This window comes from Neodiprion pinetum, chromosome 7 (genome assembly GCF_021155775.2).
Source record: "Neodiprion pinetum isolate iyNeoPine1 chromosome 7, iyNeoPine1.2, whole genome shotgun sequence".
In the NCBI taxonomy this organism is placed as follows: Eukaryota; Metazoa; Arthropoda; class Insecta; order Hymenoptera; family Diprionidae; genus Neodiprion; species Neodiprion pinetum.
This window is the reverse complement of record NC_060238.1, coordinates 16,913,570-16,931,379: the sequence shown is the minus strand read 5'-3', so window position 1 is coordinate 16,931,379 and position 17,810 is coordinate 16,913,570. Positions and strand designations below refer to the sequence as shown.

The following is a 17,810-nucleotide window of genomic DNA, read 5'->3' as shown; positions in this document are numbered from 1 at the left end:
AATCGATTACAAAAATTAAAACGTTTTGTTTCGATGACCATATCATAGCATATATAGTAATAATGTGTTTCAATTTACTCCAGCACATAGAAAGAACTTTTCAACTTACCGATGAATATGATCCCAGTTCCATTGCACTTGTGGCATTTTGTTACACTGGTAACCCCGCGCCGTTTCACAGGATGATGGCCTGGTTTAATTGCTATAAACAGCAAAACAAATTTCATTATCACCTAGTAATTAACTGACATTGACCAAATTTCAAATATCTTTGTTCAACCCTAGAATGATACATTGTTTGTCTCACACCCGGACTTTTCGATCACTTACTTAATATAACCTGACTCAATTTATTTTACATCATACATATATACGGAGCTTTCCCCGCCAACTTTGTGAAGGGTTGATGATGACAATTTTTAATTTCATCAAGGATATTTATCATGTAAGTGCGACCCTTGAAAACTAGTAGAAAAGAACGTCCTGTCACTCCGAATCTCACGCAAAAATCGTACATTTAGAAAACAGGATGTTTTTCTCTTGTTTCATAAACTTCGATTTGGGTGTTTTTGAAATGGGTTCACAATTTCGTAGGGTGACTAGTGATTGGAAAAAATTGAAACTTTTTAGGAAGGTTTTCAGGGGTCATACTACCATAGGAAAAACCCTTTATGAAATTAAAAAATGTCATAGTAGACAGTTTACTAATTTGGTATGGAAAGTGTCATATATTAAATGGAATATAAGTATATATTGAGGACTTACTTTTGACGAAAATTACTTCAATATATATATTTTGGATAGGCAAGTAGAGAATTTTTGTTATAACGTAAACCTAATGCATGCCATGTTAAGAGTTTATACACTACAGGAAAATGGAGGGTCTTGTTTGATATTTTCTTTTTACAACACTAATTTCAATTTTACTATTGGTTCTAATACTTTGTGCAATAACAATAGGTTTTGCCACAAAATTACGTTTTTTTCAGTAAATCTCCACCTAACTAGGTGCAGTAGATAAGGCGCTAACCATGAAGAGAAGGACTGTGATCAAGAACTCATATGCGTAAACTGTACCAACACTCATAGAGCTTCGTATATAAATTATATAATTTATCGCTTTAATCCGGAGGTTGTAAAACTAAAGGACATGCTAGGGACCAATTATAAGGACGCAGAGGCTTGGGCAAAAGAGACCTTTACAGATATGCATGAAATAATTACAGGAACAGGAACAGCAATAATCACCAGCAATGGTTGGAAGGATACCTAACCATCAACTGGAGCAGACATCGAGGCTGACAATAAGCTCGGCAAAGGAAGAAACGATCCTTCTCTCCCAAAGGGTGGGAACAACCAACCAGAAAGAAACACAACTTATGCCTATTTGTAACTCACATAACTAGCCGGAAGAGGCGGGGAGGGGAGGGGATAATCAATGAACAAAATTTCCTGAGAGAGTATGACAAACTGAAAGAGACTATGAGAGATTGGCTGGAAAGAGCAGCAACGCTCATGCTAAACAATGAAAGCACCAGGTCCAGCCTTGGGATCCCAGCGGCAGTTAGATGGTCGGACGGGGACTGTAAATCATCAGTAGAAGCTAGGAGGAGAATACTAAAAAACTATCTGAACACCACTCAGACGAGAACTGGAACGAATACCAGGAAGCCACGAAAAAGATGGAAAACTTTCTAAAGAAATGAAAACTACCAGCTTTCAAAACATTTGCACAACTCTAAACCCCACAAAGGACACTGGAGAGATCTGGAGAAACATAAAAGGTTTTAGAAATAAATGAACCCAACCCGCTCCGGGGTCAAGGGATAGCAACAGAATAGATGACTACTCCAAATTAAAGAAGGCCTGCAGGAAATTAGCGCATAATCAGATTAGAAACAACCAACTAGATATATTAATAGTACTTGCTTGCAATTAGACAAAAATGTGACATAGCAGGAGATAGAACTGGGCATTAAGAATGCAAAAGCAAAAACATCTCCGAGGTTGGAACACATCAGCTATGCGATTCTGAAGCAACTCCCCAAAGAAGCAACTAAGAGACTAAACAAAATATACAACCACATTCTTAAAACTGGCGTGATCTACAAGGATTGAGGGAACTATAAAACTATCTTCACCCAAAACAGGGGATACAGGATTTCGGCCAATATCGATGTCCTGCCTAGTCAAAATATCTATAAGAATAATTAACGAAAGACTTACATGGTGGATGGAAACAAAGAAGAACAGGAAGAAGCTGATACCCCGTAATTTTGATGGTTTCAGGAGAGGAAAGTCGTGCTACAATGAACTAGCAGATCTAAGACCGTTGTAGTGTATATCGATATAACAGAAGTATGATATTGTCAACTTAGACCAACCCACAGAGAAACTTATCCCCTCCCCCCATCAATCAGCTACACATTGCGCATTTGTCCTCTAATTTCACGTCACTTCTTACCACATATACTGTCAAAGTCCATATGCTTTTGGGAATCTGAAATTCCCTCACTTGCTCAGGTATTCGAGCCTGAAAATAGATCAGACTGAAGTGTGTAACGTTAATTGAATGATATATCTTTGGAAAATATCGTTATCTTGTAACTTTAAAATTGCTTGAATTTTAGTAATTTGTTAATATGGCATCAACAAACTCAAATTTTATGAATTCAACTTTTTCAGGTGTTCTAAGGGTGCAATAGTAATTTTTGTGTCAACGTTTATATACATTAACGTTACTAACTTCAGCCTCCTGAAAGTAGGATATTTCCTGTAACCTTTTAAGAAATATAAGGCTGAAAAATCATGGTATCACGAATTTTTTTGTCAGTGACTGAATTATTGTTATTGTTTCTGGAGTACTTTAGGAAAAAAAGAACTCGGTTAGTGAAATCGGATCTAACTTGATTTCTTGACTCAGTAGTTTTTCCCAAAGTACTCCAGAAACAATAACAATAATTCAGTCACTGACAAAAAAATTCGTGATACCATGATTTTTAAAAAAAACAACCCTAATATTATGTTTTTAAAAGCGGATAAAGGCAATACGTCTGTAGCTATGCATAGAGATACTTACAATAACAAAATGAGGCAACAGCTTTCGGACACTAACACCTACAGAATTGCTAAATACGACCTGTGCAACTCCCTACAAACTAGGGTGAACAAACTCACGTTCAATTGGTTTAACTCCAAATTAATAAACAAAAACTTACACAGAAGCATTTCTACCTACAATAGTGTCCCCCCACGTGCATATGGGCTACCTAAAATTCACAAAGATGAAGTCCCATTAAGAATTATTGTCTCATTTGTCAATAGCTCGACTTATGCCTTATCCAAGATAATTAATTCATGGCTCACCACTAATATCACACCTCCCACCTCTAGAGTTAAAGATAGCTTTTCCTTAGTTGACACAATAAAAACATTGATTATTCCAGACAACTATACTTTAATATCGTTAGATGTAATATCTCTTTTTACCAACGTTCCGACAGATCTTGCATTGCGCGCAGTAAACAACCGTTGGGCTTCTCTTGAAAATAAGATCCCAATTCCTCTTACTGAACTTGATAAAGCTTTAAAAATATGTTTTGATTCTGCAATATTCAAATTTAACAATGATACGTATGCACAACAATTCGGGTTGCCCATGGGATCTCCTCTCTCTCCAATCTTGTCAGACCTGGTCATGGAAGACTTGGAAAGGTCTTGCATTACCAATCTTGATTTTGATTTACCGTTCTACTTTCGATATGTTGATGATATTCTTACTGCTGTTCCTAAAGAAAAAATAGATTACACTCTTAATATTTTTAACCGATATTATCCACGATTACAATTTACTATTGAAATAGAAGAAAATAACGCCATCAATTTCTTAGATGTATTGTTGATACACAACAACAATAATATCAAAACAGATTGGTTCCACAAAAAAACCTGGTCTCAAAGATATTTGAATTTTAATTCTCACCACCCAATGTCCTACAAAATAGGCACCATCATTAACCTAGTTGACTGAGCCATCAAACTTTCAAGTACAGAATTCCACGTAAAAAATCTGTCACTCATATACAATATACTAAGATGGACTGATTATCCTCATGGCCTATTACACACACATATAAATAAGAGCCGCACCTACATCAACAACTTACCTGACAATAATATTGACTCTGCTCCCGCAGACGATAACAATAGACCTGCTACTACATATATTCCCATCCCATATGTATCTGGTCTCTTTGAGTCATTGAACCGTCTATTTACCAAACATAATGTCAAGTTTGTTGGAAAAAATTCAAAAGATTTACAATTAGTCTTTGACACGGGAAAAGATAGGATCCCCACAGGCGATCCAATGTTGTGTATAAAATACCTTGCAATGATTGCAACCAAGTTTATATCGGACAAACTGGCCGCCACCTTAACACCAGAATCAAAGAACATCAACGCAATGTACATGAGATTGAAGAACGTCACACCGCTCTAACAAAACATATGATCAATAAACAACATACTTTTAACTACGACAATACAAACATCCTTTGTGAAGAACCCAATTATTATAAAAGACTATTACTAGAAATGTGCAACATTGTAGGACACACCAATTCGGTTAATCTTAGACAAGATGTTGAACATTTAAGTAATATTTACAAACCTCTAATCTCTGCCCACACAACAAATATTGTTTAACCTTAACTAGATACATAAATTTTTGTCCCCATAGCACAGTTTTTCTACATAATTTTTTTCACAAAACATTTTTCTGTTTTTCTATATAATTGTTTATATTAAGTTCACCTTCACTAAGGATCATATTTGTTTCTCCCATCAGTCGCTAGTCACCTGTTGACCCAATCGGTTCAACCAATAATAATTTTTGTTAGACATGGGGAACATAGTCATAAAGAGCCTAGCTCCACTTCTTGGACACTTTGCAAACTAATTTTACTAAAAAGACCTTCTTTAAAACCTTTTAATACAATGACATATAGACTGAAGAAACATAGTTCTTTAATCTTTTTAATTAATGACTTCCAACCCTTAACTCCTACATGTAAAATAACTAGAAGAGTGACAATGACTACCGTCACTCAAAGAACATTGTCTCCACAAATTGTAAATTGTGAATTCGACTGCATCTTAGTCCGCTTACTTTTAGAAAAACGTAAATAACACTCTAAGCCTTTCTTTTTTCAATTAATCAAATTGTTCTCACTAACCAATAATATATAATAGCCCTAAGAGTATTACTTCTACAATATTTAATGTCTGATTGTATTTCTAGTATTATTAAAAAAGATTTTTTTGTTGTTCTTGACAGTTAAATAAATAAATCGTTCTGAGGAGGGCCCATATCCGGGTCGAAACGTTAACTAAAAATACGTTTACTTAATTGACCGATCACCAAGATTCTATAATAGGATATATATAGAATGTATGAAGTGATGTGACGAAACAAAATTTTAAGTGCAATTTTTTTTTTCTAACATCGATAGTAGTTTGTATGAGCGAGTCTACTTCTTCGACAGACTCAAAACTGCAGTCTTATTTTCAAAATACTCCGAGTTTTACCTGACTTTTCCTCGCTGTAAAAAATTCCCTGAGTTTTGCCAGTTTTCTAGGTTTTTCCTGTTCGTAGGAACCCTGAGTATTTACCGTAAAAGTGCATAGCCTATCATTAACCCGAATTATCAAGCTGTCTACAGAAAAATACTTCATTTGAATTATTTCAGTAGATCTCGAGTGATTACCGAACATACAGACAGATAACAGCCGTTAGAATTTATGTAACAGTATGAGTTACAATATTAGTAAATTTTTCTATCAGCAAATACTTTTCTACAGTTATATTGTTTTTTTGTTTATACTCTTCAATTTATTAAAACTATAGTGTTTAAGAAAAGTTCCGTTAAATTAATAATTATTAAAATGGAAGAATTCTTTCAAAAACCGTTCTTTCATTTTGAAAAATATTGACAAAGCCACTTTAATTTAGGTCTCAAACCTCTGTATCTGGATATAGTACACTTGGAATGTCAAATTTTGATCACTTCTGAGGTCCAGAAATGCTCAGTCAGGACATTCTAAGCTCAATAGACTAAGTATCATAAATGGCTTGTGAGAAATTATAAGCCAAAAGATATCAGTTTCGCAAATTTTTCAGTACATTTGAATTTAATAAATTGATTGATGTCATGTAAATAAACAGTTTAAAATCCAATTGCTACGATTAATTGTGAAAAAAAACTTACTTTTCTTTACTTTTGTAGGATGGTGTTCACAAGGCTCATCACTACCGCAATCTTCACAAATTTGCACCTTCGGTTTTTGATGCATATTTGTTTTGTGGCTCTTTAATTCTCCAGGAAGGGCAAAACAGGCTCCGCATACGTCACACGTGTAAGGCCGATCCTGTGTACTAGCCACAGTAACTGTTGTTGGTGTCTGAACAACTTGCTGTGGTTGTTGTTGGAGGTTGCTCGGAGTTGTGTTGTGGATTCTTTTGTGATGATTCAGTAAACTCATATGTCCAAAAACTAGACCACAAATGTCACATTTGAACGTAGCGTTCGTTGCTGCCGCTATACTCATTTGATTCAATAATGTATTATAACCAACAGGCTGGACGTCAAACCGATAACACCCCTTGTCATCAGTTGTGATCGCACCGATAGTGCTAACTGCATTTGTTTGAACTTTCTGCAGCATATTCACGTTATAATAAAATGGGAACTCTGATGTAGCTGATGGCTTATCTTCTTTTTTCTCTGCCCCTGTCACGTACATTTGCTGTGATTGTTGCTGCTGCTGAGACTGCTGACCTTGTGGAGCTTGCTGTTGTTGAATTTGTTGAGGGTCAAACATCGTGGCTTGCTGCACAAAAAAATTCTCATTTTGTTTTACTTAAATATTTTTACATTTTTGGATTTTGTTTATGCAAACCTAGTTATACGTATAGAGGAATATTTTCAGGATGCATGGGCAAAGCCGCATCGACATATTGAATTCGAATGTAGTCTTTGACGCAAAGATTCTCTTACTGTTTCACATTGTTTTTGATCAAATATTTTTTTATGCAACGTAAGGAAAAATGAAACATGGAACTAAATCGGAAAAGAAGTTCGGAATTGAGCCATCTGCCGACCTGACGTGGCATGTGTTTGCATCCTTATTTTTCCAGAAGCATTATTATAAGATTTGATCACTTGTTTCCTAGCGAGAGAGTTCAATGTTTTAGGTTATGTACTATCTTCGTGCATGCTACACCTTTTCATCCAAGTCCAGGCATAGTTTTATAGATAGATTGCACGCTCTTACATGGCTCCTGAAGCTGAGACAGAAGGACTGAACTAGTACTGCAGTGGTCCTCTCTCTGTCGCTAGATCGAGAGAGTAGGGAGCAGCCACTAATATATATATACACTGGATTGGATTAAGCGTGGTGCCGTCACGCCAATTGGGTATTTGCATGATTTTTATATTTCTTAACTTTTGATGTTTTTCGATTCTATAAATTTTTTTAGAATTTTTGAAAAAAAAATATTTTGTTTTTGTTTATAAGTATTAAAATAATTTAATAAATAAAAAAAAGGCAATATTTAAATGAATAAGTAGCTCCATCTCGCGTATGTGACGTCACAATGCTGAATTTTTTTGAAATTTTTAGCGCCAAGTTCTCCTGTAAGCACGCCGTACGTGTAATCAGCTGTTGCTCTGTGTTGTGATTGATGAAAAGAACGTCTGATAGTGCTGTTTATTATAAACTAAAGTTATTAAATTATTTAATATGTCATTAAAAAACGATTTTTGTTGGTGTATAGTACCAACTTGTGAAAATACTCAAACTAATGCTTGCTTAACATTCTTAGTATAATAACATTGACGTGATCATAACCTCCACACAATTATCCGTGTGAGTTAAAAAAAAAAAAACACCACACAAAAATTGATTTCTATTTTAATTATTTTCACCGAAGTCTGACATTAATTATACAATGTATCAAACTTAGAGTTTAAAAAACTTACTTAAAATTTTTTTAGCGCTAGAAAATATTGTACATTACTCTTTGTGGATTCAAATAAACGCGCCAGTAGCAGCACAATGACGTCAAACCAATCACATTCCGTTTTATGTCACGTGACTCTTATGTGATTTAGGACCACTTTTATTTATTAAATTATTTAAATATTTATAAACAAAAACAAAATATTTTTTTTTCAAAAATTCTAAAAAAATTTATAGAATCGAAAAACATTAAAAGTTAAGAAATATAAAAATCATGCAAATACCCAATTGAACGGTAGCCATTTTGTACAGATTCTTGTCACTTCAGATATACCTATATATATATACGTGATACATGTATGTGTATATAATCGATTGCGATGGAAAATTACAGTAACAATTATTGAGGTAACAATGAGTACCTGCGTTTTTTGCAAAACAAAGCAATCAAAATATTGTGGACGATCATTTCACAAGTGAGTATACAACGCTGAAGCGTTCTGCAAATGATAACTTGCAGAGGTTATGTCAGCATACGAAGTATTTACTAATTATATTTAACGAGTATTATAACGTACGAATCTTGTCAGTAAAAATTCACAATATTTGAATTATGAACCGATCTTATTATAATTGAAATTGAAAACTCGGGTATTATTGACTCAGGGATTAAATTATAATTCGATATGTAGATTTCCCGTGAAAGATGTGTTGCGCGTTCAGCATTGGTTAGAAGAAATGAAGAGGAAGGACTGGAAGCCAAACCGAAATAGCACATTGTGTTCAGCTCATTTTACAAATGACTGCTTTGATAGGACAGGATTCCTAATTACATTGAAAAAGAACAGTGTACCAACTATATTTGACAACCCAAAATCAGAGTGTTCATCTTGTCACCGATTAAAGGAATATGGACGTGGCTATTCATTCTTCAAGTAAGTACCGTTACTCAATGCAACATAACGTGTGAATTAATAAATTTAAACTTTGCTTGTTATGTAGGTTCCCATTGGATGAACCTGATATTATGAAGCAATGGATCGCAAATATAAACATTGGACCGTGGTCTCCATCAAGTGATAGCTTTCTGTGTTCCGACCACTTTGAACTCTCTTGCTTTCAGAAGAAAAGTAAAAATTATATAACTTTACGAAAAGGCAGTATCCCAACGTTATTTGGTGAGATCTGAAACTATTAATCCCTATTAGGTCAGAGAAAACTCAGTGTGCATAAAGACACGTTGATGTGATGCACTATTGCGTCAATGCCGTCAAAGCGGTTAATTACCTACAGATTATAAAGTGCTCTGTTACAGAAAAATCGTGTGTGACACATTTCTGTGTATTTCCATTGTCGTTATTTATTAGTAACTTATCTGTAGGTGAAAACTTGCAGCAGACCGAATTTCAGGATGAATCCGATCGGCCCACCACAGTGAATGTAACCAAATTACATGATCACCTACACATTTGTACCTGATTTGCATGCTCAGATATGTACATCTTTTTTATTTTCTTTTGATTGTGCTTGTAACTTTTTCTTCATGTGAATGGATTGTGGATTGATACTACTAATTATATTGCGGTTGTGGTTTATCTCACGCAACTCTATAAAAATGCCTTAACGTTTGCAAGGAATGTTTTATTCTCCATATTTTTGAATAAAGTTTTTACTCACCCAATTCGATATAATTTAATTCAAAACTTTTTTTACATGTCTTAAGCTCCACTTTGATGATCAATGGATGGTAAATGGATTCCCTAACGGTTGAATTAGTGATATACAAATTTTTGAATAATCCGTATGGAATTCAGCCCACCATAGGATGAAGGATAATGGACGGAAACTTCTCAGAATTAAGGACTTCTTTTGAACATAAAGAAAAATCACGCTTAAATACAAGGTTTTCGTCATATTATTTAATGATCTTTTACACCATATAATTGTAAATAATAATATACTTTTGAAAAAATGATTTGTTCTTCATTTAGTGTATCAAACATTATTTTACTCGTCAAAAACTTTTTTGTGTGACGAATATATCGTTAGATCTAAATAGCATATATTACGCAGTTCAAATCTAGCGCGCATTTTGTGACAACTTTCTGTACAAGATGGCGGAAATTCAATTTTTCAATTGGATGCACGAGCTTACACGTAGAGTATACGGTAATATCCAATCCAGTGTATATATATATCAGTGGGAGCAGCTGCTGGACGGGTATACTTTTATATAGCGAGGTGACTACTTTTCTATTTGAGAACTTATGACACTCTATTACCACAGCAACAAAAATAAATGTTGCAAAAGTAATTGACTAGTAAGCGCAGTAACACTGATTATAATAATAACAGACAATGGCAATTTGTTTATTTTTCCATCTCGAGAACGCGCTGTGAATAATTTGCGCGACCAAGAAATGTGGGGGAAACTCAAAAGTTCCACTAATCTTTGGTTACTTTATCACACTGCTCTATTCAGGTGGTAATGTTTTGCAATCGGTTGTCAAATAAGGGGCCGGATTCTGAACATCAAGTGAGTTCGCGTTCGTCTTTGTGGAAACGGAAATTTGGAGTGTGATGTCAATCTTTTCTTTCCTGAATAGTGTATGACTCATTTCAGAAACTTGCGGTCTGTGCCATCTAGCGGCTAATAAATCGTTCTCTATCTGCTCGTGGTAATTGCCCACCCACTAGCACCCCGTGTTTTTTCTATTATTTTTTTTGCCTGTGGTGCCGGTTTCTAACGTAACCTCGCGTTGAGCACGCAATATATAATAGACTAATTATCCGAAAAATAACTCTCAAATAAGAAGTATACAGTATACTCAACACCCAACCTTTTGAGAAGGAATAAGAGGTTATGTATGGTTAATACTATTTTTCTCTCCTTTCTTAGCTATCGCCCTCTATCAACAGCATGTGCCGCTTCGTAATAATATTTGACATCGATAGGCTCTGTACCAGCCCCCTGACACACGCTGCTAAAAGTAGTTCGCAAACTGTCCGTCGATTCTGCCGCCAATTTGCACCACGAGTGGCACTAGTAGTTGTCTGACAAGCTTGCGCGCGGTCAGCGAGCGTGTCAGAAGTCTATTAACGCCACGTAGAGAAACTAAAAAACGGGGACAAAACGCGTACAATTTTTTAGTATGCGAGCAGTGGCAAGTGTCAGGCGGCTGCTCTGTACCGACCAGCCCCCTGACACACGCTGCTAAAAGTGGTTCGCAAAATGTCCCTCGATTCTGCCGCTAATCTTCACCACTAGCGGCGCTAGTAGTTGTCTGAAAAGCTTGCGCGCGTTCAGCGAGCGTGTCAAAAGTCTACTAGCGTCACGTAGAGGAACTAAAAATGGGGACAATACGCGTACAATTTTTTAGTATACGAGCAGTGGTGAGTGTCAGGGGGCTGGTACCGACCATGATGTTCATTAACCATCGACTATAATAATAGTATGGAGAGCGGAAAACCGTAGAACTCACTAACACGATCTCACGTGATGTTCAGAATCCGGCCCAAGGATCCTATCACGGTCTTTCATACAGGTCTTGCAACTCTGGTGGTGGGGGTGACTCACTTTTTGAGTCCGCTTTCAATAATTCTTAGATTGGCCGCAAGAGTCGCTGTAACCTAGTAGGGTCACCCGTGTCACCTGTGAGCGACAGAGATAGATCAAATTTCTCTGTTGGCGCAAGCGCGCTACAGCCTAACCCGTAAAAATAACGAAATTTGAGGTTCTGTAACTCAGCCCTACTAGATAGTAGCGACGCAGTGTCGAAACCGTAAACTACAAATTGATTCAATATCTGAGTCACTCCTAGCCTACCCCCACCACCAGAGTTGCAAGACCTATATGTAAGACCGTGGATCCTATTCTGAAGCATTGCGTGTTACTCTGCTGTTTGTATAAAGGCCGTGCGGGAAACTAACGACAGCGCCAAATCGGCCGAAATTGTCCCAATCGACGGGTATTTTTCCCTGTCTACGCCAATGACTCAGCCAATCATAAGCTTTCGTGGCTACCTCATAGCACAAATAGGCTATTGATTATGTCTTAAAAAACAGGGCAATAAGGAACTAAGACGTTCACGGGTTTTTATTGCGGGAATCGTTTAATGGGTTATAAAAGAAGAAAAAACCGCGGGGTGCTATTAAATTAGAGGGTGGAAATTGAAGATAGGGGTGAAAGGGCACCCCTTTTGGTTTTTGCAATATATCTCGTAAACAAAGCAAAATTTCGATACATTGTATATAAAACTTTTTGCAGAGAATTAAATTTCCAATCGGATTAGTATTTTTCAAATATTAAAAAAAAAAAAAATTTCCATGTCAAAACAGTCGAAACAAACTTGAAAAAAAAGTCGAAATTTCGATTTTTTGAGTTTTTTTGCTTTTCCGCCTGTATCTTTGTTTTGGGCTGAGATAGGTATAGGCGTTGCTGAAGATAAAAAAAAGTAGATTAAATTTTCTTCAAAATGCTCGGTTGAAATATTTTTTTGAATAAAAATTGACCGAGATGTGGCCATTTGAACCTGGCTTTTTTTCGCATTTCATCCCTCTTGTACTAATTTTGTTTTCGGTCGCGTTTTATTGAAATAATTATTGTTTTACTCAACTAATAAGAGTTTTTTATGTTTATTATGTAGGAATACATGACAATTACAACAAATGTTTAGAACAATGATCAATATTCAAACAATACTTTAAACAATTTGTAATACATCTACACAAACTTTTATTTGAAATGAATTTCGTTTCCGTTAGAGATCAGTAAAGGCCATGATTTCAGTACACAACCGTTACTTTCCTACACACTTATATTGTATACCCGTATACCTGTTTTGTGATCCTTTCAAAACATCTGCTCCAAAATAAGAGGGGAAGAGTATACATACAGGAGCGACAAAGATACCATGAGTCATCCCAAGCACTTTCGCATTTCGAGCGTTTGCTTGCTAGTATATTTCTCGTGTTCGTTGAGCTCAGTCGTAGAAATTATATTATGCAATGGAAAAGTGTTTTTTCTGTGATAAAAATATATTAAGTGAAGCAAATAGAGTGCTGAAAGCGCAGAGTATTGCAACTGTCACTGCTGCTAGTATAAAAAGAAACGATGAAAAACGATGATTTTGCTTAAAACAGTTGCTTGTGGTTGCACTACAGGTTGCCATGGTAACTGTGGTTGTAGAAAATTGCAAATTACCTGTTCTATTTTTTGTAAAGAATGCATGGGGAGTAATTGTGACAATGTACAAGAAGCTGATATTGCAGAAGACGACATTATTAAAGATATAGATGATGATATCGATATCCAGTTCGATAATATTATTGTTGAAATGTAGTAGCATCATTGTTCCAAACATTTGTTGTAATTGTCATGTATTTCTACATAATAACCGTAAAAAAAAACCTGTTTTAGTTGAGTAAAACACTATTTTTTTCAATAAAACGCGAACGAAAACAATATTCGTACACGAGGGATGAAATGCGAAAAAAAAGCCAGGTTCAAATAGCCACATCTCGGTCAATTTTTATTCAAAAAAATATTTCAGCCGAGCATTTTGAAGGAAATTTAATCTACTGTTTTTTTTATCTTCAGCAATGCCTATACCTATGTCAGCCCAAAAAAAAGATAAAGGCGGAAAAGCAAAAATACTCAAAAAATCGAAAGTTCGGCTTTTTTGAAGTTTGTTTCGACTGTTTTGGCATGGAAATTTTTTTTTTTAATATTTCAAAAATACTAATCCGATAGGAAATTTAATTCTCTGCAAAAAGTTTTATATACAATGTATCGAAATTTTGCTTTGTTTACGAGATATATTGAAAAAACCAAATGGGGTGCCTTTTCACCTCTATCTTCAATTTCCACCCTCTAATTTAATAGCACTCCGCGGTTTTTTCTTCTTTTATAACCCATTAAACGATTCCTGCAATAAAAACCCGTGAACGTCTTAGTTTCTTTCTATATGACATAATCAATAGCTTAAAAAGTGACGAATCGTTTTGAATGACTCTGTCGCTAGAGACAGTAAATAACGGTTTATTCGATATTTCTCCAACTGTTACAACAACTAATAGTGCAAAAATTAGCTTTGTCTTTTCTTTCCTTAGAAGGAGGCATTTTCTGGGTCCGAATATTTGTTTTTTTCGGAAAAATTGTGACAAATGACCACCAGAACACTCGTCAACGTTAGTGCAAGTCCTGCCGATAGGTCAAATTTAGCCACTCATACTCGAGCTCGGTCTCTATAAGCTATGTGTTTCCTCCGCCAAGTCACTGATTTAGAGTGAGAGGGAATGCTTGCGGCTGTTGGTCTCTTTGTATGTATGACTTCAGCTCGGTGCACAGAGTGTACAGTCTATCTCTATGAGTCTATGGGGCCGCGTTGGACGCACGTCACTCTTTGGCTGTCAAGCGAGACTATGGCGATACAGGATCGAGATTCGACCATGATCAATTCGATTGAACATAGCCAAAGCACAGCTATTACCTAGGGTGTATTCTGAGATATACTTGCAGTACTGCAAGTACTGGCAACCGCGTTCTGAAATCGCGCGACAGCTTACTGCCGCCAGTCAGTGATGTCATAAAATTTGTGACGTTATTGACTGTGACTACTGCGGTTTGGGACATGAGGCAGTTGCAGTACTTGAGAGATGGCCGAGTCCTCGGTGAAGTTGTATAGTAGCGTTCAGATTTTACTGCAACTGGCAACTAGAAATAAAAACGGTATGCAGTTCGCAGTTGACTGCGTGACGTCACGGTCGGCAATACTAGAAGTATATTCCGGAATACTCCCCTAGTTGCGACACAAGATCGCGAGTCGTAATCGTGAGCCACAAAGTAAGAGAGAAGTAGACGCAACTCCAGAATACAAAGTTTGGCCAGATTTCAGCACAGTGTTAGTAGTAACGATTTTTAACACGCATTGCGTCCGTGTTTGTTGGTTGTTCAAATATTATGATTATTGAGTGTTGACCAGTTGCTGACATCTGCCTGGTTCAGTCCCCTGACACTGGTAGATAAAAGTGGCACGCGAAATGTGCTTGCCGCACTGTGGCGCTAGCTGTTCTATAAGAACTTCTCGTATATATATGTTGCACCGACGTCACAACAATAACAGCACGATGAGCACAATAATCGGAGCGGTCGGAGTGTTTAAGGCATGGAGACTAGAGTAATGGAGTGGACACAGCATAGGAGAATAAGTAGTAACGGCGTCCTCAAAAACCCGTCCTCCAATTAGTTCTCCGCTCTGCCACTAGCATCGCATGGGTCGAAAAGTTCGTAAATATAGTAATAAAATTAGTGACCGATCCGCGCTTGCGCAGTAGAATGAAAAGTGACGCACCTAAATGATAGTATATTGGAGGTTAAGGAGACTATTTTGGTTTTATCAGTGCTTGTGTAAAGTATTTTGTGCCGTGCTTTTCGTGTAAGAACAGTTTTGATTTGTGTCACAATCTCTATCAACAATTCAATTTCGAGTTTTCATCGTACGATTCGACGTTTTCTTATCTGAGTAAGGTAATTTCATTCACTAATGTTTCAGCTTATTTTTATTCAACGAAATCTGATACACCCATTTTGATAAACATAATAAATTAATTAACACTGCACATTAATAACAAAAAGTTTTACACATGTAAACATAAACACTGCACAAATTTTGCCACATTGAGGTTAGGAAATAAGTAGTAACAGTGTGTCTGATCTAAATATATATACAGGGTGTCCCAATTTAAAGTATGCATTACGTTTTCAGCCGAACTAACGTTTCAATTGGAAAATGTGTCCTACAAAAGTTGTTCGGTTCAGAGGGGAACACAGAAAGATTTTTTTTTTTTTTTGGTCCAGCATCATAATTGGTGATGCTGTGGAGGATGCACTAGTTTTTTTTTTAATGGAATCATGCATTTTTTTTTTAACTAAAATATTCTTTATTCAAAAATCTACAATCTTCTCAGAACATGTTTTTTTTCTAAATGAATAGTTCGTGAGATAGAACAAAAAAACAAATATTTTATTACTCCAAACTTTCTCTGTGATGTGTGATATGTCGGAGCATCGGTGGGGTGACTACAGGTGTTCAAAAATACCACTATCAAGAGCAATACATGCTCTCATTCGCTTTTCGAAGCTCTGCACCGTTTAAAAAGGATTGCCTTTGGAATGGCTCTGCACGCATTAGTAATTCTATTCATCATGTCAACCCTAGTCGTTGGAAGCTCTCGGTAAACAACATCTTTAAGGAATCCCCATAGGAAAAAATCAGGTGATGTGAGATGCGGCGATCTTGGTGGCCACTCAACTGGACCTCCTCGACCGATCCAATTACCACCGTAGGTAGCCTGCAGATAATTCCTCACAATTCGGTGATAATGAGGAGGTGCTCCATCTTGTTGGAACCACATTCGTGCTCTTGTATCCAAGTCAACTTCTTCCAAAAGCTCTGGTAATGCGTTCTGCAAAAAGTTGAGATATCTTTGCCCGGTCACCGGTCCCTCGAAGTAATATGGCCCTACAAGATATCCGTTGACGATCCCACACCAAACATTTAATTTCCACCGATGTTGGTAATCAATCTGTCCAGAGCTTTCTGTCCAGGCCGGGATTTCGTGTACATTTCTGAAGCACGCTGTGTCCACTCCTTTACTCTAGTCTCCATGGTTTAAGGGGTGGCCGAGGTCATGTTGACCTGCCTCGCTCCTCGCTTTATATCGAAGATTCACACAGAACAGCCAGCGCTGCTGGTGGCGATTTCAAGAACTTCAGATTCTGACACAAAATGCGTTTGCATTTATCGTATAGGAAAAGCAGGCCAGTGCCAGGGGGCTGGCCTGGTTTAAATATTTCGAATAACCGGAGAACACGAATGCGATGAGTGGAGGAAATCGGTACTACTAACTCTGCGCCAAAAATGGTCCCAATTTTTGCTGACACACAGGCTTGAGTTTTGTCTCCTACTCTCTTACTTCCTGTCATGAGCATTGGTATGTCAGACTGGCTGTCGAAATCGCAGGCTGAAGGGGCCGAGTTAATTTAGCCTAACCTTAAAGTGGCATTGACAATGTAATCTGGATAAGTTATATACTAAAAGCACATCAACATTTTTAGAATAAACTGAATGATCAGTTCTTCGCGATTGTAAACGTGACAAAAAAGCAAAAAAACCATTTTGTGAACCAAATATCTCAAAAATTTTTGGCTAATGCCAAATTAGTTTTTATGACTTTTGCAAATATTGTGTACAGTGTTCCCTCCGAATAGGGCCGCTCGATGGCGGTGAAGGGAATATGATTCTTGGAAATTACTTCCCACTACCAATACGCTCACTGCGTAATCTAAACTACCGTAATTCGTCGACCGTTGCGCCGTCTCTCGGGCGAATGGCGACAACGTTTAGATGCGCAGCTGACTGGGATTTTCGGTTATGTAATAGGCTCTGGTATGATTATTCAATCAAATTACGAATGGTATTACGAAAGTGAGCTTGACTTACGTATAATGTAGTTTTCAAAGTATCGATCTTGATTTTTTTCGTGGAAAATCCATATGGAAAGGTAAGTAGATCGACTAAATAATGAAATGAATGAGGCTATCATTCTGGATCTGTATGCCAGATTATGTGTCTGGCATAATATCTTCACGAAATTTTTCAAGTAAATATAGGCAAAAAACTATTTGAGAGTTACCACGTCACAAACATACAAGAAATCATAAATTCAGATGGTCAACGAGTCGTTAACGGAAAAGTGATACCGCAAACTAGGGTAAATAATTCCAC

General features: G+C 36.7%; 2 protein-coding genes and 1 long non-coding RNA gene across 12 annotated transcripts in view; 2 read left to right on the top strand and 1 right to left on the bottom strand.

Annotated features, from left to right (window-relative positions):
- Positions 1–17,810, bottom strand: part of LOC124223993 (transcription factor Clamp) — an 88,793-nt gene that overhangs the window by 31,209 nt on the left and 39,774 nt on the right. For all 8 annotated transcript variants that reach the window (XR_006884400.2, XM_046636464.2, XM_046636472.2 and 5 more), the window contains 2 exons: positions 6,270–6,891; positions 110–202 (listed from right to left, as the gene is read on the bottom strand). Coding sequence is in view for 7 of the 8 variants with exons in the window: in XM_046636464.2 (XP_046492420.1) it covers positions 110–202; positions 6,270–6,891 (715 nt within the window). In the remaining variant the exon portion in view is untranslated. The remainder of the gene's footprint in view (positions 1–109; positions 203–6,269; positions 6,892–17,810) is intronic.
- Positions 4,347–6,538, top strand: LOC138191331 (uncharacterized). The gene is made up of 2 exons (XR_011177695.1): positions 4,347–5,182; positions 6,288–6,538. It is a non-coding gene; the product is annotated as an uncharacterized lncRNA (long non-coding RNA).
- On the top strand, positions 8,367–9,939 carry LOC124224004 (THAP domain-containing protein 5-like). Of its 3 annotated transcripts, none has more exons than XR_006884403.2 (4): positions 8,367–8,562; positions 8,715–8,957; positions 9,025–9,200; positions 9,404–9,939. XR_006884403.2 is itself a non-coding variant. In XM_069137602.1 (4 exons), exons 1-4 carry the CDS (start codon positions 8,437–8,439, stop codon positions 9,499–9,501), a joined length of 579 nt encoding a protein of 192 aa, XP_068993703.1. In that variant the 5' UTR covers positions 8,368–8,436; the 3' UTR covers positions 9,502–9,939. The 3 variants fall into 3 exon arrangements, 1 of the variants encoding a protein (XP_068993703.1); XR_006884404.2 differs by having other exon boundaries at positions 8,367–8,596; XM_069137602.1 differs by having other exon boundaries at positions 8,368–8,498.